At 42.8% G+C, this 24206-nt stretch overlaps 1 protein-coding gene across 2 annotated transcripts in view; it reads left to right on the top strand.

Annotated features, from left to right (window-relative positions):
* bbs9 (Bardet-Biedl syndrome 9) overlaps positions 1 to 24206 on the top strand; it is a 165174-nt gene that overhangs the window by 54750 nt on the left and 86218 nt on the right. The window contains exons 15-19 of one of the 2 annotated variants that reach the window (XM_080471038.1): positions 1260 to 1274; positions 10315 to 10455; positions 11376 to 11471; positions 12589 to 12761; positions 13235 to 13387. In XM_080471038.1, coding sequence (XP_080327164.1) covers positions 1260 to 1274; positions 10315 to 10455; positions 11376 to 11471; positions 12589 to 12761; positions 13235 to 13387 — 578 coding nt within the window. The remainder of the gene's footprint in view (positions 1 to 1259; positions 1275 to 10314; positions 10456 to 11375; positions 11472 to 12588; positions 12762 to 13234; positions 13388 to 24206) is intronic. The other variant, XM_080471039.1, reaches the window with a different exon arrangement.

Raw genomic sequence — 24206 nt, 5'->3', positions numbered from 1 at the left:
TTATCTAGATTAGAGTTTAGTTAGATTTCAAAATAAAATCCCTCCACATTTTTCAAAATAAGTAATGTTTTTGTTAAAACCTTGAAAATGTATATTTCATCAATATTTAAATGGGCCAGAAGCCATGATTGGGCTGAACCCGACAGGTCAGAGGCCAAAGTGCGAGGTCCCGATCAAGGCTGCCTGCAGCTTTAATTCTTATTGTGTTGTTTCTATTACAACAACAACACATCAGCAGTGGTAAAACTAACCTGTATCATGATGGTACGCGTCAACAAGCAGAACGGCAAAAGCTGGGTTCAGACCACCGGGAGTCAGGTTAGTTTTAACCTACTACGGATGTCTGGTTACAATAGTAATTCCATTATCCACAAATGGAAATTTCTTCTGGGCACCCAGTAGACAAATTATTGCATTAACGAGACATTTAAGATAAAACCTTTGCAACTACCTGTTTAGTTTCACATACACATGATTTATTTTTCTCTGTTACAGGACCTAGAAAGGACAGTGTTGTATGTGGTGCTATATAGATAAAGTTGAATTGAATTGAATCAAACAATACTGTTAAACAAAGCCCACATGTACTGTATAACAATAAAATTCAGTTTCATACCGTGCACATGTGAGTTAAAACCCAGTGCAAAGGCAAGCCTTTGCTTGTGTGATGAGGCTGTAATGAACACAGACAATCTACCTAATCAATCCATTGCACCGCCTTTATTTAGCTTTAGGTTGACTTTCTATACTGCATTTTTAAGTGGCTTGTTATTTTTGTGTTGTTTTTGTCTCCGTCTCACCCACCGCTGAAGTTCTGATTCTCTACCTCGGCCTCATAAAACTAACTGAACTCTTCATACCGATCATTTTATTTCCGGCCAAATCTGTCGGACCAATTCTTACTCAAACCTCTTGACGAGCTGCTGTTTAATTTTGAATTTGGACTTCTTATCACATTGACGATCGGTTTGGCTCAGTCAGGTGGCTGCGGTTCTTCTCCAAGCTCTACTTTCCAAGTGTGTGGGAAGGTAAAACCAGCATTTCCACTACGGTTTTTCAAGTTTGTCCATATCCATATGCAGGAAGATTTCCCAGGGAATCCCCTTCTGTTCAAACAGCAGAATTCACTTCTTTTTGTTACACAAAATACAACTGGACAGGACTGGTGATTCTTTTTTTCTTTGTCGTCTTTCTGTTCATCTCATCTTTCAGTTTCTGTTTTTATCAGGTTTAACTTGTTCTTTTCTTACTTTCCACAGAGCTTAACCCCAAAGGTACGTGATGTTTTAGTGGAACCCAGTAGAATAGAAACACCCCCAACTTATTGTGTAGTCAGTCATTATGTGCTGTGTGTTCCGTATTGCTAAAGCATTTTCACACACCTACACGCTCACAGAAATGCACAGATTATCAAAATTACACACTCACATAAACACGCACACACACATCACACACGGCTGCATATACAGGAAGAGACTGCTGCCTACTGTTTATGTTCCTGTTATATGATACTTGGCAGGAGTCTACACACACACACATACATGAATGCATACACATATTCACACATTTCCTCACTCGACTGAAATGTAAATATCCATTTATACCCATTTATCCTTTTATATTCCATGAGGTTTACACAGAAATATCATCTGTCTCTCACACACAGATCCTGATACACACTCCTGTTTACACACACACACACACACACACACACACACACACACACACACACACACACACACACACACACACACACACACACACACACACACACACACACACACACACACACACACACACACACACACACACACATTCCTGCAGTAGTGTTCCTAGTTGTCAGCCAGTGTTTGTTTTAGTCCATCGGTTTGTGTGCTTTGATACCGAATAGGATGTCCTGTAATCTATAGTGGGCTTAAAGGTCCTGCAGTACACACACACACACACACACACACACACACACACACACACACACACACACACACACACACACACACACACACACACACACACACACACACACACACACACACACACACACACACACACACACACACACACACACACACACACACACACACACAGATTTCTGCTAATTGGTATCAGTCCTCTGAGATGACTCTACAATAGACGTACATCAGCGGCGGTGCTCAGGTTGGGCTTCTCTCTGGAAATTGCCCTGAAGCCAAACAGCGATCAGGAGGAAAATGAGAGACGAGAGACCACAGTGTGTGATCCATCCGTCAATTCCAGTTCATCTACAAACAGAAAAAAATTAAACAACAACTCGCTGCAGCTTAAAAGTCAGCACTCAATGAATTTAGGAATTTGTAAGACAAACATAGTAACCACAGTTTACTGTAACTGCGAAATTCTGTTTAGTCACTTTCTGGTTGTTTGGCTTTAGCCTCTTTGTAGGCTGGGCTCACAGATTTATGAACTGAGGCAACTCAACGCAAACAGCCTGCTGTTTTTTAGGTTTTCCACATCATTTTATTTTCATTGGTGAAAAATGCATAAGACAAAGGAAATCAAGTAATTTATCAGACATTTTCTGGGGGAATAGAAAGTCTTCATGTGTCACAGTAGAACTATGAAAGTTGCCTTTTGCCTTTAGGACAGAACAACACACACTCATTGTGCAGTGCTAAAAGGCTTCCACAAGTAGTCAGCAGCGGGATTTGAACTCTGACCTCCTGGTCACAAACACAGCCTGTAGGCCACCACTCTCCTTTTTGACCAAGCTTCCCTTTTATCCAACAAATTGTGTTTGAATCAAAACCTTCAAAAAAACTTCTGTCCTAGTCGGCACATAAGCTGATTGAAAAAATCTAAAATAAAAACAGCAGTTGTTGGTTTCTGGGGTCATAATGGGCCGTGATTACACAACAAAAGTTTTAAATTTTCACTTGAACATGTTGTCAGTTATTAAGACTACAAAGCTTGGAGCCACAGAAAACATCACTTTTTGAAACCGACTTCCAAGGTAGAACTTTTTGAAAAAGCTCTGACTCCATCTCTGGAGACAGCAGAAAACCCAACTTTTGTGAAACATGTCTGTAGTAAATAGTTCTTCTGCATGAGTAGGTGGAAAATAACAATACTGTCCTCCATCAGACCAGGACTCCCAGTCCAGACTCTCCTGGTCTGGGTAGTTTTATTGATGGGAGTCTTGTAATAACAATCCAACGTGGTCGTCTGTCCTTACCAATGTTTCTGTTCTCCCATTATGAATGTTTAGAGCATATTGTTCTCTTTGCACACGTGTGTTTGTGGTTTCATTCCAAAAACAAACAGCGCCAACAAGTGGCCCAATATGTTAACTACATCGTTTTCAGCGTTTGTGCTGTTTCAGTCTTAACAACCATTGTCTTGCAGTGTAAATGCAAAATATTTCTCAAACTAAAACACAAAAACGATGAAATGTAAACGGGGTCTAATATAGACACTTTATACATGGAAACCATCCCTGCTAGGGGAAAGGCAGGGTGCACCAGGGGTCACGTCATCAGTCCTTCAAAGGGCTGAGAAAGACCAAACACATCAACACACACATGCCGTTGCACTCTGGAAGAAAGCCAGATTACCCAAAGGAAAAAACATTCTCTCACAGAGAATCCACACAGAAAGCACCTGGACTTCAACCAAACTGGGATCTTCTACCTGTGAGACAAGACGTATACTGCCATGCAGACTCATTTAAAAAGTTCAAAAGAAGAAGAAAAGCATCATGCAGGATGGATAACACACAAGTGACCCAAATGAGAAATAAAAGGCTTCCTCCTGATTAAAAAACAAAAAGTGATTTTATCTTTGCAAAGAGCACAAATGAAGTTTCCATGCAGGTTTACAATGGTGGGGGAGGTTAAAGATGACTCGGCTGGCTCCAGAGCCCATCGCCCCAACCTGAATGAAATGGGTATGGAACAGAGTTTGACTTTTCCAGCTTTGTTAAACATATCGGGGAGGAGCTTTACTGGCATCCCAAATGTCTAGTAACTGGTAGAGCTTTATGCTGCTTCCCAACAGTGTCGAAAATACATCTAAATAAAAGAGCAACGTGTCTCCAGTTCTGGGCAGGACCAGGGTATATATTAACAGTCTGCATGTGGACAGCAATGCTGGTTACATTCAGGATTAGAGTCACGGTAACTTTTCTACCGTTTTTTTTTCTCTTCTTTCCACTCTATGTCACCATCTCTCTCTCCATTTCAAACAAGCCAGTGACGCATCAGTTCTTTATTGGTATTGCAGTGCTGAGAAATCCTGAGCCGGCATTTAAAATTCTCAGCTCCTGTGTAGGTGACGTGACGGCGAATATGACTTTGGCAGAAACCTTTTGAGTCACTTGGACAGTAACATGTGTCTGTGCAGCCTGTTTCTGTTCACAATGTCCACAAAATGTAAGATGATTCATACATGAGGGGAAAGTCTCAGCTGTGTTTGGACAAAATGCACTGAAATCACATCCTCTTCATTTAGTTCAGTTTCACCACTGCTTCGGCTCATTGCAGCTCAAGTACTGCATGTTGTTCTTTTTCCTTTAATTGCAGGAACCATCCAACGATACATCCGTGTTGTAGAATCAATGCAGGACATTAGTTCTGCATTACACATACCACTCCAGGCTTTTCAGAGAAAACTCACCATGTTATAAACATGAACAGTTTTCTTACTCACAATTGGTGCTTTATTAAAAGGGAACCACACGACACTACCTAAAGCAAACAGCATCAGAGGACGAACACATTTGTGTTTTCACATTAATTTGGCCTTGCTGAAACATGTACAGAGACACATGAATCCCTGCTCACAGTGCAGGTAAATATTAGTATTGAAGTTGTAACCTGCTGACGGCAGGTTGGAAATGTGCAGAGGTGGAACTAAATTAGATTTACACTCACATTTGTGCAAAGTGGCAACTAGCAAATGTCCAAACTGAGCTGGAGGCATGGTGATGTGTCCCTTTGTCCTCTCAAGGTATCATGACTACCTCTAAATATCACTTTATTTCTCTGTTTCTTACGCTTCCTTCCTTATGCTCGCTATTACAATCTAAGGAATGAATCCCCTTGGCGATCATACCAGTCTTACGGCTCTGTCATAGAAGACGCACAACACAAAGTCTGCCAACAATTATGAATAGAAATACTTATTACTACTCCAGAATATCAAAAAAGAATGTAGCTAAGTTCCCTGTGCCGTCTGAAGGAGGTACTAAGGGCAAAACGTGGAGCTGGAGATGGCAGCATATGGAGGGATTTACCTGCAACAGTTTGCAGTGAAGTGTGTCACAGAAGGAAGATTTCAGAAATCTCCTGAACAATCTAATTAAAATGTGATTACTGAATTCATTAATTAGATAACCACGGTACCCAAACAAGTAGGATCCTTGTCTGCTTAATGCCATGACTTTAGTAGTAGAAAAATATTTGCTTTGATAAAAAAGGTGAATTTATTCAGAGTTAATTCTTTTATGCTTTTTGCAAATGGGTTGGCTGACGAAGCTTAGCAGCTTGCAGAAGGTTTTTTTTTATCCAAGACCCATCATGGGTATTGACCCTCTGCAACTCACCTGCACGATACCTGAAGGTGTCCAGTGTGTGTATTTGGGTTAGAGCTGAGGTTTTTAGAAATGCATGATGTTACATCCATGGTATCCATCAGGTGAAGAGCTTGAACACTTCTGATGCTATTACCATGTGCTGTGTCAGTATTGTCCATTTACATTAACCGTGAAAGCGAAGCTCCATCCTGCCTTATAACTCTGCTTCATGCTGGTTTCAGTGATGTGACATTGTGGAGAATATTCTCTTGGCAAACTTTGAGCCTCCGAGGACCAATTCAGCGTTGTTGCTTTAACATAGCTGACCTCAAAAAGGTCAAATCATCTCACTCTGCTTTATTAGTGTGACATGCATGAACACTCTCTCCTCAGCAGATTTCAATCCTAGAAAACACCTTGTATAAGTATATGGTGAATCAGCAGATTTAATGGTGTCATGTTAATAAGGACTGACGTCTCTGAAAAACGTTTCCCGCACCTTGTTGACGTACGGCCATGAAGAATGGCAGCTCTACTGGCCAGAACCAGTCCAGAGCGGTATTACCAACACGCACACAAAGCTGTGTCCAGCATGTTTATGCAGGATCTCTTCTCCTCAGGACGGAGACATTAAAGCAAATGAATCAGGTCAACTGGACTTGATTATATATCTTGGGAGACATTTCACAATTATCCACGTGGCTTCATCAGTTCATGGTGAGGTGGTCCAAAATATAGAGGGGAAAAGTAATTATATTGATGCTGGTCGACCCCAAATGTTTTCACTTAGCCATTCTGATGATATGTGGGAAATTTCACCTCAATATCTTCAGAGTTTCACCCAGTTTCACCCAAAATATGGTCAAATTTAAAAAAATCAAAGGCCCGCGAATATTTGACTGATAAAATATTTCATGTTCATTTGAATGGTAAAAGCAATAGAATCAGGGTGATTTATCAATGATTTAGTGAGTTTGATGATTGTTTGGCCCACCCTACTGGCTAGTCTTACTAAATGGTGGGGAGCTCAGGTTTTACACACTCTGGGTGTATCATCCAAAACCTCCCTCAAACATCTGTCTTCTGGATCTGAAATGCACACATTGCTGTCTTCAAAAAAGTGCGATGGCTCCGTGAGGTGGGAGTGGACGCCCGGGTCTGGACCTGGAGGAAGTAGCCCTTCTGTCTCTCTCCATGCATTTGTTCAGTGGTTGTTTGTTTCCACCAAAATAAATGTTATTGCACTGTTGGCTGCACCGTAAGACTTACACCAGGTTGGTTTTGTCTGAGGCCCGTCAGATGTACTGGTTTGGACGTGATGTTTATTGACGATCCAGTTTCGCCAACCCTCGTGTATCGAGAGTAAACCTCAAGCTATCAACGCTAAAGTTCAACTTTCACAATGCACATTCTCGGTGACATGCCAAGGAGTTGATTCGTGTTGAATGCGGGAAGCCTCATTGACAACAGAGTTAGATTTCTGTACTTGGATGACTCTTTTTGGAGAGTCCTCATGATCGTGGTTGTTCCAGTTGTTGTTTCGTACAATAGGTCATTATAAATTGTAAACAGCGGTGGCCAGGAGGTCCGGACAGCCGGCGAGATGGAGTCCCTGAGCAAGGCCTTTAACCCCAAACTGCATCAGGATTGGAAACTTTGTGCAAAATCAAAATGTGGATCACATGATCAGCTGGAGCAACTTCATGAGTAAGCAGCTGAAACCTCCATTATATTCAGATCTTTTATCAATGTATATTTATTTTACCTCAACTTATTTACACTAAGAAGACATGCCAGGAGACATCTCCTGCAGGTTGTTTCTTTCCAAATCGTACTTGTTAAAGTTCAATGGTAATACTCCAAAGTTCTTTAAATAGTCCTCATTTAACTTGTGCAGCACATTTAATATCAGTTATTTAGGCCAGGAAAGGAAAGTTTGTCCATTTGATTGAAACGGCCTCTCCTCCGTCAGTCTGCTCCAGAGCAGCTGTGGCTACAGACGTAGTTTACACCATCCAGTGTGGAGGGAATGAATGATGCAATGTAAAGCCTCTCAGAGTGTCCAGAAAAGTGCTATATAAAACCAATGCATTATTATTATTATTATTATTATTATTATTATCAAGTCGAACAACACCAACAACATTTGTTCCTCTCATGTTTAAAGTCGGAGTTCCTACACGACTTGATGGCTGAAGCCGTTTGTCACCACAGGTATCTCCGTCGGAGCAAAGCCTTCCTAACAGCGGACCTGGTCCTGCCTGCAGGGTTCATCTTCTCACTAAATTCCTCAAGTGCAACGATGTTCATTTTGTATGATTTTCACCTAAAAGGTTTTTCCTTCCTTTCAGGCTCCCGTTTAGTTTCATTCGTTTCAGCAGGTTGTGAAATTCAACTTGGATCGAGTTTGAACTTGTTCAGCCGTCCGTCACAGTGTACATCATGTCTGACCCATTTATCCTCCAAAGTTCCAACCTGAGAAACGGCCCACGGCCTCTAATTAATTTGATGTGTTTGAGATGTTTAGTAAATGGGGCGAGGCATTTCAAAACTCTTACAGTCTTTATAAAAAGATGATGATTAACTTGTTCCATCCTGATGGAGATCTGGATCTGATATTTTAGCCATTAGCCGATGAGCATATTAAACTTAATGTCACCTGCTTGTTTAAATGTTCATCATTTTTCAGCTGGTTGGAAGAAAAAAACCTGCAAAAAACAAGATGTATTAAACCCAGACAACAATGAAAATATGATTTCTAACCCGATCGACAGAACTGAAGCAGGTTAACATTGAAGTTTGATTATTAAAAATCAGTGAAATGAATTAATGTGACATTTATTTGTATGTTGTGTTTGTTGGATGTGACTTGGTATTTAGATAAGCAGTTATCCAGAACGAGGCATTAGGAGGAGAAAGCAGACTGCAGTCTTTCAAACTTTCATCTGTTTTCTCTGCCTCTGCATTTTCCTGTTTTAATTGGCTTGACTTCTTCCCTCCTTCTCTCTCCGCCTCAGCCCATGCATTCAAACCAAATTGAATTATTCACATAATCACAGTATAATTGCTTGTCTGGAATGAAAAGGTGCTCAGTCGTAGCAGGTAATTGTTACTATCTGTAATGACCTGGAACTTTCCAGAATTAACTCTCCCACACCGGCTGTCAATTCTGATATTATTTCTTCTTCAACCTGTCTTTCTGCTGCACTCAGGCTTTCGCCCTTTGCAGTCGTGAGTTTAACTCTGCACCTCTAGTTACTTTGCTGCATCTCTTCTTAACGACGACTTTCTTCCAGCCCTCCTTTTCCTTGCTCTGTTATTCTAGCTAAGTGTACATTTTTGCCCAGCTCAGCACTGCGTAGGCTCACATCATAGTTGGGGTTGGCCTTAACTCGCCTCCTCTACGCTTCCTTTTTCTCTTCTTCTTCTCAAAACTCCCTTCATAAAACTTCCCTGACGGATCTCCGACAAACACGCCCGTCACACCCGGTGTTGATGATGAGTCTCTTGGTCTCGCCTCTGTCAGATACTCGAGTAATTGGAATATCTGCAGTGTTGACTGTGTTAACAAATGAAATCCTGACTGCAGTTTGCAGAGAAAGCCTCAGAGGCGACTGAAGGGCCTCGTTTGATTCCCCACAGGGGAGTTTGACAGAAGAAATGTGGGCTTTTATTAAAAAGGGAAGGCGGAATAGTGTAAATCACTGCTTAGCTTGTATTATAATTGTATATTTCATTCATAGTTGTTCTTGTTACTATAATGAAGGGCTGCCGTGGCACAGGTGGTGGAGCATGTCATCTTTTTATCCTGAGTGAGGCGGTTCAGTCTCTGAGAATAATAAACTACTGTATATTCTATTCTAATCTAATCTATCTGTAAGAGACCTGATATCAAGAACCTTGAGCAATGTGTGTGCATGAATGGGTGAATGTGATGGATCACGTGAAATGTGTTAGGACTGCTTAAGTGATAAGTTATGTGATGGTTATAACAGGACCTATATCAACTCTGTTGTGATGACACACCAAGATGGATGGATGGATAGATAGATACCTTAGTCATCATCAAGAGGAGGTAATTCAAGATGTCCAGCTGCTCACAAATAAAAATGTAAAGTCATGACAGCAATAACAAGAAAATAAGAATAAGACATTCAGTAATAAGTAAACAACATAATTAGAATCTAATATGAATAAGAGAGGCAGCATAGGTAGTGACATGTTACAAAGATGTTGTTAGATTGTCTGATGGAAAGCCCGAACACACCGATCTGGTGATGTTACACAATTACAGGCATAATAGCGTCACTACGTGTGTGTAAAAACTCACTAGTCCAGCAGACGCTGCAACAGCTTGTTTGACCTATGATGGACTGGTCATCGGTCCAGGTGTATCCTGCCCTCACCCATCGTGAGCTGGTTTCTGGATAAGAAGGGGTATCGAAGATGGATGTATGGATTTCAAGAAAGAAAACAACCACACCCTCTAGAAATTAAAATATTAACAAACCATAACACTGATCAAAAAATATATATATTATATACATCTTCATGAATACAGCAGTCATAATAATCCTCCAGTATAGAAATATAAAACTCATGTACATTCACAATGGACTCACCCTCATCCTTTGTCACTCATCAAGCAGGGACTCGTCACCAAACTCTGCAGAACCTCCATCCTCACAATGCCAGCAACTCGTTCACAGAAACACCGGGGGGGGGGGGGGGGAGTATTCACACTTTAACAAATTTGGACTTTCTCGCAGGAGTTCCCAGGGTTCTCCAGTCCAGGTTCAGTCTTCCTCTGACGCTGGTGTGTGTACCGTCGTCTCCAGCCAAAACCACCAAGTTCAAACTGACTGTGGACACCAACCAGCCGCCGGTAGACCTCGGCTCCGTCTTCAAAGGTAACGCAGCGCCGCTCACACACATCCTGTCCTCCCTTTCCAAACAATCCAAGCTCTGCTTGTGTTTAAACCTTTAACCGTGCAGAAGAATTCGTATTGAGACTCGCATTTGTGTGTGTTGACGTTGACTTGTCACTGCAACTGTGGCTATCGCCATGGCAACGCAGATCCTTAATTATCCACAGAAGTTCATATTTTATTCTGCAGGAATTTGCTGTAGAGATAAATCTATGGTCTGGGATTTTTTTGGGGGGGTAAACATTGGTCAATGTGTCTTCTTGGTTCTGGTAGAGGTTATATTTCATCGAGGTAACGGTTCTTTATGTTTGTGAGGCGGTGACGCCGGTGTTTCGCCAAGTCAGATGACTTTAAAACAAAACAAACCAAAAACTTAGGAAAAGAGGTGAAAGGTAGAGAGAGAGCAACTGTGTGTGCAGTCATATACGTAATTAATAAACAGTTATGTATTTGAGTGTGGTTGCATATTTATACAAGTGTGTTTATGCATGCTTGTGTGTGTGTGTGTGTGTGTGTGTGTGTGTGTGTGTGTGTGTGTGTGTGTGTGTGTGTGTGTGTGTGTGTGTGTGTGTGTGTGTGTGTGTGTGTGTGTGTGTGTGTGTGTTTAGTTCTGTCTCCCAGCTATCTGTCAATCAGCCACAGTGAGTGGCCTGACGTCTAAACACACACACACACACACACACACACACACACACACACACACACACACACACACACACACACACACACACACACACACACACACTGGCTGTGCTGTGAAAGAGGGAGTTGTGTAAGCTCACGTTGTGTGTTTCTGTGCGCAGTGTGACTGTATCTCCTTCACCTTTGTTGGCGTCCTGCATCGTGATAGGCCCTCCTATCTGTCTCATCACTCTGCTGTGCCTTTCTGTCTCTTTCTGCAGAGTTCTCAGAGAAATCAGAAGATAAGGATGGGAATACTTTGACTTTCCAGTTCCTCTCAAGAGCCAAGGTTACTGTGCTGGCCTCCAAGACCTCCCGTGAGTCTCACTGCTCCACTCAATCTCTTCTTCTTTCTTTTTTTTTTTTTTACTGGCTTAGCTTCATCATAGCTGGTTTACTTGTGGGCTTGGGGAGAGTCTGTCTCTCATACAGTATCTATCTCAAATCATAGAAACATGTTTAATACATCACCATCTTTTTAGTTTTAGAACAAAATGAACCAAATCCATAATACAGTGTTTCAAAGATAATGTTGTCTTGGCAGGTGAGTAATGTGGAGTGTAAGATCACACTCCTGACCATGGCTTTTATAGTAGGCTGAATAACATGATCTCTTCACCTACTGTATGGTTTTAGCTCCGTTTTCATCGTTTCCAGTGAAAACACTTTTTTGTTTTTGCATTTTCGTTTCAGAGAAGTTTTACTTTTACATGGCAACATTCTGAAAATGATGTCCATTTCCAAGTAAAAAGTTTTTGTAAGGAGACCACACACATATGTAAGCACATGTGACAACATTAGATTGTTATTACCGTGACTGTCAAAATAAAACTACAGAGTCCCAGGAGAATATGCCCTAGGAGTCCTGACACTCCACCACTGCAGCCGTGGTGAACATCAGCAGTAGCAGCACTTCTGCCGTCTACACAGAAACAGTGTTTTCAAAAAGGTGCATGTTCAGTAGCTCCCAGCACTGTTGTGTAAATGGACGCCCATAATGCAATGAACGTTTTGTGTTTTCACTTCAAATCATTGCTGAATGAGACCTCTGCTGCTCAGGTTTTAAAACCTTACATTATGGTAGAAAATCATCGGTACCATAAAACAATCTAAAAGCCCACAGTGAGGGTTAAAGGTAGCAGCAGGTGGATGCAGGTGGCCTCTTTCCTTTTTCCTTTCCATCACTCCTTTATAGGCTCTTTTCACTTCTCCTGTTTTGTAAATATACCATCAATACGTCTTTTACTCTGTTACTTCCAATAGAAAAAGGAGGATCAAGCACTTTTAGCAACTTTCCAAGACATAATGAATTTGTGACCGTTAAGACCTCTTCAGTCTGATTTTGTCTATATTAATAATAGTAATAATAAGAAGAATTATTATTATTATCATCATTGTTCAAGTGTTTGGGGATTTTTCATGTCTTTTTCCCAGAGCGTTACCGTATTCAGAGCGACACGTTTGAGGACATGTGGTTGGTGGTGAAGGAGCTGGTTCAGAGGTCTGACCAGCATTTCTCCAAAGCCGGAGTCAAAGACTTCAAGAAGAGCTTCAGTGGGCCGCTGCCACTGCAGGACTACTTTCTGTCAGTGGACCATCACTTCCAGGTACACACGCACGCACGCACGCACGCACGCACGCACGCACGCACGCACGCACGCACGCACACATGCATGCATGCTTGCTTGATGTTGTAAATTGCATAAATATATATTTATCTTAATTTATTTCAGTTTTAAAAACCAATTACAAAAGTCTGATTTATATTTGGGAATGTTCACGCCACAATACAAAACAAGGGTAATATTAATATGTGTCATTTAATTCATATTTGTGCTTTGTTTACTGGTTATTGAGCTACTCCTGTGTGTGTGTGTGTGTGTGTGTGTGTGTGTGTGTGTGTGTGTGTGTGTGTGTGTGTGTGCGTGCGTGCGTGCGTGCGTGCGTGCGTGCGTGCGTGCGTGCGTGCGTGCGTGCGTGTGTGTGTGTGTGTGTGTGTGTGTGTGTGTGTGTGTGTGTGTGTGTGTGTGTGTGTGTGTGTGTGTGTGTGTGTGTGTGTGTGTGTGTGTGTGTGTGTTAGCTGCGTGTCAGTGCCCAGCAGTATCAGGACCTGCTGTCGGAGCGAGCGCTACAGTTCAGAGCCATCCAGCGCCGCCTGCTGACCCGGTTCAAGGACAAAACGCCGGCGCCCCTGCAGAACCTGGACACTCTGATGGACGCCACGTACAGCCAGGTCAGACACTAACACAAACACAGAGGGTTTCCTTAAAGTCCACAACTGGCCTGGTGTGTCCTGGCTCGATGAGGGGAGGTATACCTGGATGGTGGCTTGAGGAGGTGAAGAGCTGTGAAGCCCGGATGTTCTGCCTGCTGATGACTCGGGATCAGAGAAAGAGACCCGACAACCTCTCTCACTGTGCTGCCACTGCAGGGTGGCTCATTTGGTTCATCTTGGTCTCATTTACATGTGTTCTTCACCTTTCTTTTAGTAGCTAATCTGCCCAACACCAAACCAGAAATGAAGTGCGCGTGCGTTGTGTTTTATCAGTTTAACCTTCTGCGGCTGGGTGTGTGTGCAGATGTGTGAGACTGGGTGTGAGCTCACAGCTAATCACATAAACAGCGGAAGTCCATCAGTCACCAGGATGTAACCCTCACACTGTAAATCTACGGTAACACGTCATCACGGCCAGCCTCTGTGTGCACCTCTACGTTTCTGTGAGGACCAGTTTGAGGACATTTTGGCTGGTGCTGACTTTGTGACACCTTCACAGGTTGAAGGGTCGAAACCCGGCCGGGCTGGAGGTTGTCATGAATAAGTAAGGCAGAGAGTTGAAGGAAAACGATTGAACAGACAGACAGGGATGTGAGTGTGTGCACGTGTGTGTGAAATCAGTGATCATTCTGACAACAAATTCTGATTTAATCTGAGTCTTTTGAGTAACACACCATTTAGTCTTAGTCTGAGTTTAGTCATCTGAAGCCTTTTAAGTCTTAGTCTAGTTTAGTCGACTAATCCGCAGTAAACTTAGTCGATTTAGTGTTTCTCCAGAATATCTAGTCATTGGAAATATCCATCAGTCTGTTATAGAAGGTATTCAAGTTTCAATATGCAGTACACACACCGACTCAACTGTTGTATTACAAAACGTGTATTTCGTTCTATTCTTGATTCAAAAACATGAGCATGGCATTTTCACAAAATATGAACACACACACACACACACACACACACACACACACACACACACACACACACACACACACACACACACACACACACACACACACACACACACACACACACACACACACACACTAAATCCACCATAATAAAGCACACTTGATTCAATTTTAGCACATGAAATATTTTAACTGATATTAGTTCAGTCAATCTTCTGATCAGTACAGTTCAGAGGTCGTTTCTTTTAGCTTCTCTTTTATTCCAAATTGAGCAGAAACACTGTTTTGTTTGATAAAATAACCTCAGCGTGAGTTTATCTTCACGTGTTTCTGGATGAGAGTCTCAGGTTCTCCCAGTGACTTCAGCTCCACCGGGTTTACAGACGGCCGTCTGGTCCTTGGTGTCGTATGTGAAATGTGACCAGACGTCATTTCTGTAGTTTGTGACCTGCTGCTGCTGCTGCAGGCCGCCGATCTCACCTGCTGCACAGCAACACCCCTTCTTCTAGTGCTTAAGAGGGAATATAACGTGAAACTGAAAGTAAAGTGGAATCAAGCAAAGCTGTGGAACTCAGACTGAAACTTTACACAACTAATTATAATGTCAACAATTTAACTGACGTGGAAACGTTCTGCAAAATGTGTAAAGTTTAGAACGTCTCTTTAAAAAAGTCTCTGCTGCTTTGACCTTGATCAACCTGCCATGTAGGATTCAATCTGATTGGCCGTCTTCACAACTTGTCCCGCAATGACAGCAGCTCTGATTGGATCTCTTGTCCGTTAGTCCCGCCCTAACGTGTTCGTCTCCTTCTGATTCATCAACTAAAGTGTCAGTTATAATTCGTCACAATCTTTGTTTTCTTGTCTTTCTTTTTTATTTGGTTGTTATTAAGTCTTTGTCTGTGAAAAAGGTCAGTTGACTAATAGTTTTCATCATAGTTTTATTGGACGAAGTGAACCCTGGTCCGAAGCTCCTTTTAAAAGAAAACTGCAGTTTTCACCGGCCCTGCCCTTTGTTTAACTTTGACGTGTGGAGGGTGGGATACTCTCAGTCTCACTTCTCGTGTGAGACAAAGTGATGGTTGCTTGCCACTGCTGTTTACTCTCGGGTCCAGCTTGGCCGTCGTCACTCCCACCGTCCGTGAGCCTTGCGTCAATGCGGCGAGGCCTGGTGACATCATGGCTTCATGAGCTGTTGGCGCTGTCGGTGCGTCACTGTTTGGCTCTGCCGGGTCGGCGCTGCTCGCTCTGCAGATATTTCATGCAGGTTAACTTTCAGAGGTCCGAGACTTAATGGGAGGAAATTAACAACCTTCTCGAAGTTCTTTTTAACACAAATAAGCCGTGTTCACCTTGTGTTGGCCTGGTAAATCCCCCGACATCAATCAGGGAAGCTGATCTAAACTCTTCTGACAGAAATGGAAACGCGCGCTCTGTTTGATGTCAACTGTCTTTTCATCAGCAGCACGTTTTCAGATGGAAATTCCTCAGCACTGTTTGTTTGTGGGGTTTTGGGGAGGGGTTCCCAAAAACACAAATTGGGGGACTTTCTGTGTCCCAAACATCATTTGCTACTTTTCTCATTCTCTAAGTAGTTTTTCAGTAATGGTATGTCCCTCAGGGATTAATAAAGTACTTTCTATTCTGTTTTGATGAGTCTGTGTCGGTTGTCTGTGAAGCACCTTGAACTGCTCTCAGCTGAGAGCGGCTGTGGAGAACAAAGTTTGATTGAATGTGATATTGATCGAATGAAGGGTGGTATATTACTTTGAAAATCCTTCGCCATGCAGTCATCTATCAGTTGTTTCTCACTCTAAAGTGATGATATCGCTTCTGACTGAAGGCTCCTCAGAAGTCACTGTATCATGGGTGTATATGTTCATGGCTGCATACAGCTTATGTAACTGTAGAACTTCACTCCAGAATCACTCTGTCTCCCGGCTGAGCTAAGATGCTCTCTTCTGTCACTCCTGTCCATCACCTTTTCCCTCTCTCATTATCTCTCCTCTTCCCTCTCTGCCTTCCTCTCTTCCCGCCATCCAGCAGCTCGCATGCGGGAAGTTTCTGACACACTATACACTCTGTAATGTATACACACCCGCCATAATGGAGGCTATCGACAGCTGGTCGGAAGAGTGATGAATGCGTGGAATTAATAATTCATGTCAGTATTAAGAGTCAAGCTGCTGAGGCCGGGCCCAGCTCAGCACTTTGGCTTCTGCAACACCGCAGGATTTTGTGAGGAGAGGCTTCACATCGGAGGTTTGACATGTACCTAAACTCAAATACGCTATTCATTTGTCTGTTTGAATAGAATTTTCTTCTTTGATTACTCAGGATACTTTTTGATATAAAGTGGGAAAAGATGAAGCCATTAGAGGATTCATTGTAATAACACACCTCAGCGTGTTGATAGAGGATGTTTTAATACTTGGAGGCCGTTAGGAAACACCCTGGTGTTCTGTTTACTATTAAGAAAATCTAATTAAAGCCCTTAGATTGATCGAATTTCCCCATTTTTCATAATTATTTGCTTTAGAAGTCTCAAAATTGGATAAATGACTTTGATTTGATTTATTTATTTATTTCGAACTACCGAACAATTTAAAATTAGATGAAACAAATGGAAAAGAAAAGAAAAGGAAAAAATAAGTAAAAAATAAATAAAAAAGCCCATTTCGTTATAATACACTTTGACTCGTTCGAAAAGGGATAGCATGTCCCCAGCGTTTCCAGAAAGTTGCATTTTCACTCGTTTACACGACGACTGAGTGAGAGCGTTTTCAAAAAGTTCCACCCAAGGAGCCGTTCTCAAAAAGTTGAGTTTGCAGTGACGCTGCACAAACGTGGTGTAACCGGGCCTGAACTCCTCCCTCAGGTGAGACATTGTCGGATTGTCTAGAAACCGTCGATATTTTTCAGGTTTACGTTAAGAAGCGCTGGCTCAATGCCCACAATCACACTCTTATTAAAATGTTCAAGGAATGTGTGGCCAATCAGGAATGCCGGAGAACCAGGCACCTCTTTCATTTTGGCTGGGAGGAATGTCTGCCGGCTAAGCTTTCTGCATCAATCTTGTGAGATGGGGGGATTTCCCCCTCGTTAGCCGAGTGTGTCTCCACATGCAGTGGCCGGCCATCGCCGGCGAGCCGTCAGAGATAAGAGGAATGAGCTCCCTGCGAGAATACTCTGTGGTCGACTCTGCATTTATGCAGTACAGGATAATATTTCCATTGTTCATGCTGCCTTTATGGACCTATATTTTATTCATGAATTCCTGAGAGCCAGCGAGCCACAACTGACTTTATGTATGTGTGTGTGTGTGTGTGTGTGTGTGTGTGTGTGTGTGTGTGTGTGTGTGTGTGTGTGTGTGTGTGTGTGTGTGTGTGTGTGTGTGTGTGTGTGTGTGTGTGTGTGTGTGTGTGTGTGTGTGTGTGTGTGTGTGTGTGTGTGTAAGCGCAGGAAACTTTTTCATCTGCCGACTACAGTGGCCAGTTTCCAAAACCCACCCGATGCTCTGAGCGGCTGAATGTGATTGATGAGTTTCAGAATAGAGTAAGACCAAAGAATGATTGTTTGTTTTGTGTCAGCGATGCAGGTAGAGAAGACAAACCAGATTGAGGTAATTAGCAGCTCTGCTCTGTGACTTCTTCTGTCCTGGTTGGGGGGTGTTTGTCTTGGGCCTGCCTCGCTCCACCGTCACTCCTTAAAAAGCTATCCATCATCACGGCCCCTGTATTTTACACCCTTCCCTTCAACTGGTGTTTGATTAACCGATACCCGTCAGAGGTTAGCCCGTGCTCACCATTCCAGCCAGGCCCGGTGGAGAATCCAGGACCGTCGCGCAGAGAAAATAAAACTAAAAGTCCAAAATCGGTTTGTGGAAATGAATGAAGAAAAGGCTGAAAGTCACAGAGACTTTTTAGTTTCAGTAAATATATTCTTCCTAGCAGTTCCTCTGGAGGTGAAACGTCCGTCGTTTGTTAGTGTTAGCATTAGCGCTGGGCTAGCGAGCGATGCGGTGTGCGAGGTGGTGGGGGGGCTGGGGAGCCAGGCCGGGCCAAACCAAGCTGAGTCTCCCTGTAATTAGGAGTTCAAACGCTGGAAGAGGGCGGCTTGCTGACTGACGGGGTGACTGACAGGCGGTCCAGGGGCCTCGCAAGGCCCCTAATGGAGGCTTCTGGTAGACAGCAGCTTGATTTATCTGGCCCCAAATGGAGCTCTAAACATGGCTAAACACAGATCCCACTGTGGAGAGCAGGACCACCGCCATTAGCAGCCCTGCGTGTGTGTGTGTGTGATTGTATGCGTGTAAACTGCGAACGTGTACTCGTGTTTCATTCAGCCACTTGGTTTAGCATTCACAGCCGTTGGTTTATTTGTATTATTCTATTCTATTTCAGTGGATGTGCGCTGGTCTACACGCTGAGGCTCCGTTTACACGACAATGTTGTCGAGTGAAAACGCGACGTCTGTTTACTTGACCTTCTATAAACTCACTGCGACTGCGCACTGTCGTAGTAAATAGTTCTTCAGCACATGCATGAGTAGCTGGACTATCAGAACAATGTTTTCTATGTGGTGTCATGACTCTCAGCCCATATTCACCTGGGACTTGGTGCTTTTATTTTGAAAAGTCACCGTAATAACAATCCAACTTGGTCGTCTGTCCATACAAATGTCTATGTTCTCCCATTCTTAATGTTTATAGGGTATCTCTGTGCGCATGTGTGGTGGTTTCATTACAGAAACAACCAACAGCACCCACTAGTGGCCACACAGGATAACTACGTAGTTTTCTGTGTTTCTGCTGTTGCCGTGTAAACGCACATCATTTTCAAAACGTTGTTTTGTAAACGCAAAACTATTCTGAACTGTAAATGCAAAAACAATGTGTTATGTTTTGTTTCTACCGATCCAACGAATGCTGTTCCAATAAACGTAATCCAGTTAAAGTCCAAGTATTTCCTTAGATCACGTCACAATCCAAACTGACGTAAAGCAGCAGTTACATTCAAATTGAGAACTCAATTACCCAGCAGCTATGACTGTGTGTGTGTGTGTGTGTGTGTGTGTGTGTGTGTGTGTGTGTGTGTGTGTGTGTGTGTGTGTGTGTGTGTGTGTGTGTGTGTGTGTGTGTGTGTGTGTGTGTGTGTGTGTGTGTGTGTGTGTGTGTGTGTGTGTGTGTGTGTGTGTGTGTGTGTGTGTGTGTGTGTGTGTGTGTGTGTGAGAGGAAGAGAGAGTACCCGGGCCATGGGTGGGAACTCAAACACCAGGAGAAATACCCAATAATACCTCAAGGTGTGTGTTTTTTCAACCATAACACACTTGGTTGTTCCTCCACATGTGAACAAAAAGCTCCTCCAGTTGATCTGCTGCGTCGAAGCCCTGCAGCAACACAACACAACCCAACCTGAACCCAGCTACACTGCGACCCAACCAAATCAGGCCCCGGGTCAGGTTTCAGTTACCACAGGACTCTATAGGACCCAGCGGTTTTGTTAACTTTTTCTTGGATCAGACATTTCCTGTTTCTGATTATGATTTTACTACATTTAAAACAGTATGGATTTGAGTAAAGTCCTTGTGCAGCTGCTTTGTGTTAAGAGCAAAACGAAAACTGAACTTTTGAAAAGTTAAGCATATTTAGATAAAGAGAATGGTTTTACAAAATGAACGCTAGAGTTTCGATGTGAGCTTCATTGTTCACCAAAGTCGTATTTTTGTTTTTATTAGAAGTCTTCAAATCTGCATATTTTTTGGTAATCCATGCATTTGTAATCCTCAGTTACCTGTCCATATCTAATCTTGTCCTCACCTCTCAGTTGGCTGTTGTAGTGTTAACACATTAACAACTGTGTGTTGATAAAGAAACGCAGAGCAGGTTTGTTTATCTGGTGTGAATGTCAGCCTCTTAGCTGCTTTGTGTGTTTGATTATCAGATTCAAGCACCGATGGGAGCTGAGAAACTTCCTCTTTCCCTCCATTTCAATCATTTTCTGACTTCCCCTGCAGGAGATGTTTTACTTTACACACACACACACACACACACACACACACACACACACTGGGACCCTTCTGGAAGCTGAATGGCGCTCAGAGGAATGGCGGTGGCCTGGTTTGTTTTCCTTTCGACAGCCTGTTTATGGGACTGTCTGTCTTATCTATGAATGGCTGTCTTTCATTCGGCTGACTGACACTCAATGTTCTGTGTGTGAGAGACTGTGTGTCTAACGGGGGGTCGCCTGTCTCCGCGGCGGGAGATTTTGTCTTTTTATCTGCTTATTTGGAGCCGCGGCAAAAACATCCATACCTGCAGACTCGCACAGACGCACTCGCTCACCTGAGGTTCAGGGTTGGTCTCCATCAGGGCTGACACACATGCGGCTCCAGTCAAGACAATCCTCCGAGCTAAAACTTTCAAACTAAACATTGATTTATTTTTAAACACGTCTGAAGCACGAAGACACAAGCTGAGATTGCGACGCTCCTCTGCAAGAGGATCATTTTGACTCTGTAGTAGCACATATAAAATATACCTTCTTCACAAAGGATTGTTCAATTCAATTCAGTTCAATTCAATTCAATTTAGTGCCAAATACTGCAGTTATATTCCGGCAATTCTACAGAGCAAAACCCAACAAGTCCACATGAGCAAATATAGCGACGGTGGAAAAGAAAACTCCCATTTAATAGGAAGAAACTTTTGCAGATCCAGACGCAGAGGAGGAGACTTTGAATACGATCCAGGCCCCGTTTACACCACAACGAATTCCAGTGTATCCGCAAAACTTTCTTCACTTTTGGAGGGTCCGTTTCCACGACACCAGTGTTCTGATCCTCTGTATCCGTAAATTCTTTAATCCGGCTTCCGAGGTGGAAAGATTCTTTCATGGTCGCTGTTCCCTCCTGCAGAGTCTGATGGAGGCGGAGCCTGTTACTGCCATACAGATGTCAGGTTCTCTCCATTTTCTTCATGTTTATAGTGTCTTGTTCTCTACGCACGTCTGTGTAGTTCCATTACAAAGTCAAGCATCAGCGCCCTCCAGTGGCCCGGCAGACTAACTACATCGTTGTCTCTGTGTCTGCTGCTGCACTGGAAACACTCTCTATTTTTTTTTAACGGAAGGGGTGTTGTCAGGTGAAACGTTGTCGTGTAAAGGGCGTAAGACTGTCAAGTTATTTAAGGAGATAAAAAAGCAGCTTCACAGTTTATTGATAAATCATATTTCAGGTGTCTGGGTCCTTGGACTGAATCACAAGTGATTCCCCGTATACCAGCACCATAATTACTGGTGTGTATAAATGATATAAGACTGTAAAATAATGTTGTTGGTTTTTTTTTATCTCACTGTCTTGTTGTGTTGCTATCATCCACATTGTTTCCATCCACATCAGGCAGCTGCTTCTCATACACGTAAGCTAAACCTGCTGTGTACAACCTGCCTGCTGCCAGTTGGCAGACAGACAAGGTGAGCGAGTCACAGGTAAACACAGAGCATGGAGCTGCTGAGACGTCGGACATTCCTCTCTGGGCCTGGTGGAAACCAAACCCACTAATATGTGAATCGCTGTTCTATTTTATAAGCCAGGTGGCCTAGATCACCATTCCAACTGAAATGTTTTCTGCTAAATCTGTTCATATGCATGTTTTTTCCTCTCAGGTTTGCCAACTGTATAAGGCGATAATGTTCCATTGTAAAGTTTACAGTTAGTTCCCGCATTTAAATACATTCGTCAAATCACCGTGGCCTCAGAACGATCTGAACATGTTCTAGGGTTTCATGTATTTATGTGACACAGCTTCCTCTTGTGATTTAGTTTTTCTCTTTGACTGCTTTCCAACTTCAATTCACCGTGAACAAACAAATTACATGATCTTGTCAGCTTTAGTCAATTATTGTGAATTTATATAGGTCTTACATTTAATCCCAGGTGGAATTAGGTCATTAAAAGTTCTTCAAAGTTTAAATCTTTCAGATTGACTCTCTACAAAGCCTCGTAATATCAGCCGGATCAGATAAATGTTTGTGACGACGTTCTGCTTCCCAGCCCAATCCCAATCTGCTGTGGTCTGACCACCAGATGGGCTCAGGCCAAGAATTTCTCCAAATTCCCTCAGGCTCCATCAGGTCAAGTTTCATTTTATTTATCTTCCCCAGATTTTAATCAGGTTTGGGCTCATTTAATGCTGCAGTGGTTGCGGGTGGGATAGCACACAATCCATATTCCTTTCATGAGGTTCAGGACGCATTTTTGGACCGAATGTACGACATGCGATGAAAGTCACCTTTAAAAAAACAACACACACACACACACACACACACACACACACACACACACACACACACACACACACACACACACACACACACACACACACACACACACACACACACACACACACACACACACACACACACACAGGGGGAGGAAGTGAAAATTGAGGATGAAGCATCTGCGCTGTTCTTTATCAGACAGGCATAGATGACCTGCCAGATGATTTCTCATAGATGTGGTGGAGCTGGGGGAGAGTTTATTATTAACATATGGATGTGGTCATGAGTGGGAGGGGAAACCGGCTGTCAAGGAGAGGATCAGAGGGTGAAATTCAGGGAAAGATAGAGGAGATAGAGAGATGAAAAGACGGAGACAAGAAAGACTCAGAATTACCAAGAATGAGATCTGTGTGTTTACCAAAACGTAAAGACACGGGAAAGCAGAAAGACAAGGAGGCGGGTTGTGGGAGTTGAAAGGGAATGATGGATTGAAATATAAAGGTTTGGGAAGAGAAGCAGACAAGTTTACAAACACAAGAAACGGTGGTGTGCAAAAGGAGAAGCAGAATGAAAACATATTATATTCTTGTAAGTGGAGGCGGTTTCAGTGATCAGTCACATTTATTCATTTACATAGCGGTGGTTCAAGCTGCCATGCAAGGTGCTCGCACACCGAAGGAGGAACATTTGATATGTGGACCAGGCAACATGGGAGCTCAAATACGATGACTGTGAGATAACATACAGTAAAACTGAGCCTCGGCCACCCTGCGGGACATGTACACTGGCAAATACAATAGAAATTTACGAAGCAAAATTAAAACGAAATAAATGAAGGATTAGTTGGAATAGTATTACTCTGCCAGTAGGACAAAACAAACTGGTGGGAAACATGGGAGAAGTATGAAGAAAAATAAATCTGTATTCAACGCTTTGACAGGTCAGATTATCTCTTTTATATCAACACTGAATACATCAGATTTATATGCATCCAGAATATTATCCGATTCAGGCACGGTGACTTTGGCCATCCCCCCTCAGCTTGACTCCAGAGCCCATCAGAATTAAAGATTTGTAGACTTGACTCTGTCAGACTTCTTCATCAACCAGTTGTGCTTCGTCACGGCTGTTTTTCTGGAAACTCTGCGTTCAGCGCCACTCGTTTCGATAGAGAGAACTACCCCAAGCTTCGACAGAGCAAAGTATTCCTGCGTGTCTTTGGTGTGCACTGCCACCAGATCAACAGTGTGACAGCAACTCCTCCATCCAATCAGAGAGGGCCAATCTAATCAGACAGAAATAGCTGGAACTAGAGATTTTAATCAGATCAGTTCAAACAGAAGAGTTATGTTTCATACGAGCGCAGATGTTGATAAGAGAGGGACAATAGATGGTCAAAAATAAATACATAAGGAAGGGAAACTATTCAGATGGAGTCTTCAAAACTTTTGTCCTGCAACTGGTGTTACTTCTCATCCTAAAATATTCAAACTAATGTTAACAGCAGTGAGTATTTCTATAAGCAGTTTCCCACCATGCTTACCACACCAGCTCTCATTGTGTCCTGCTGCTCAGCCCCAAGCAGAGATT

The sequence above is a fragment of the Lipophrys pholis genome (assembly GCF_963383615.2).
Source record: "Lipophrys pholis genome assembly, chromosome: 9".
Taxonomy (NCBI): domain Eukaryota; kingdom Metazoa; phylum Chordata; class Actinopteri; order Blenniiformes; family Blenniidae; genus Lipophrys; species Lipophrys pholis.
This window is presented reverse-complemented; position numbering and strand designations above follow the sequence as displayed.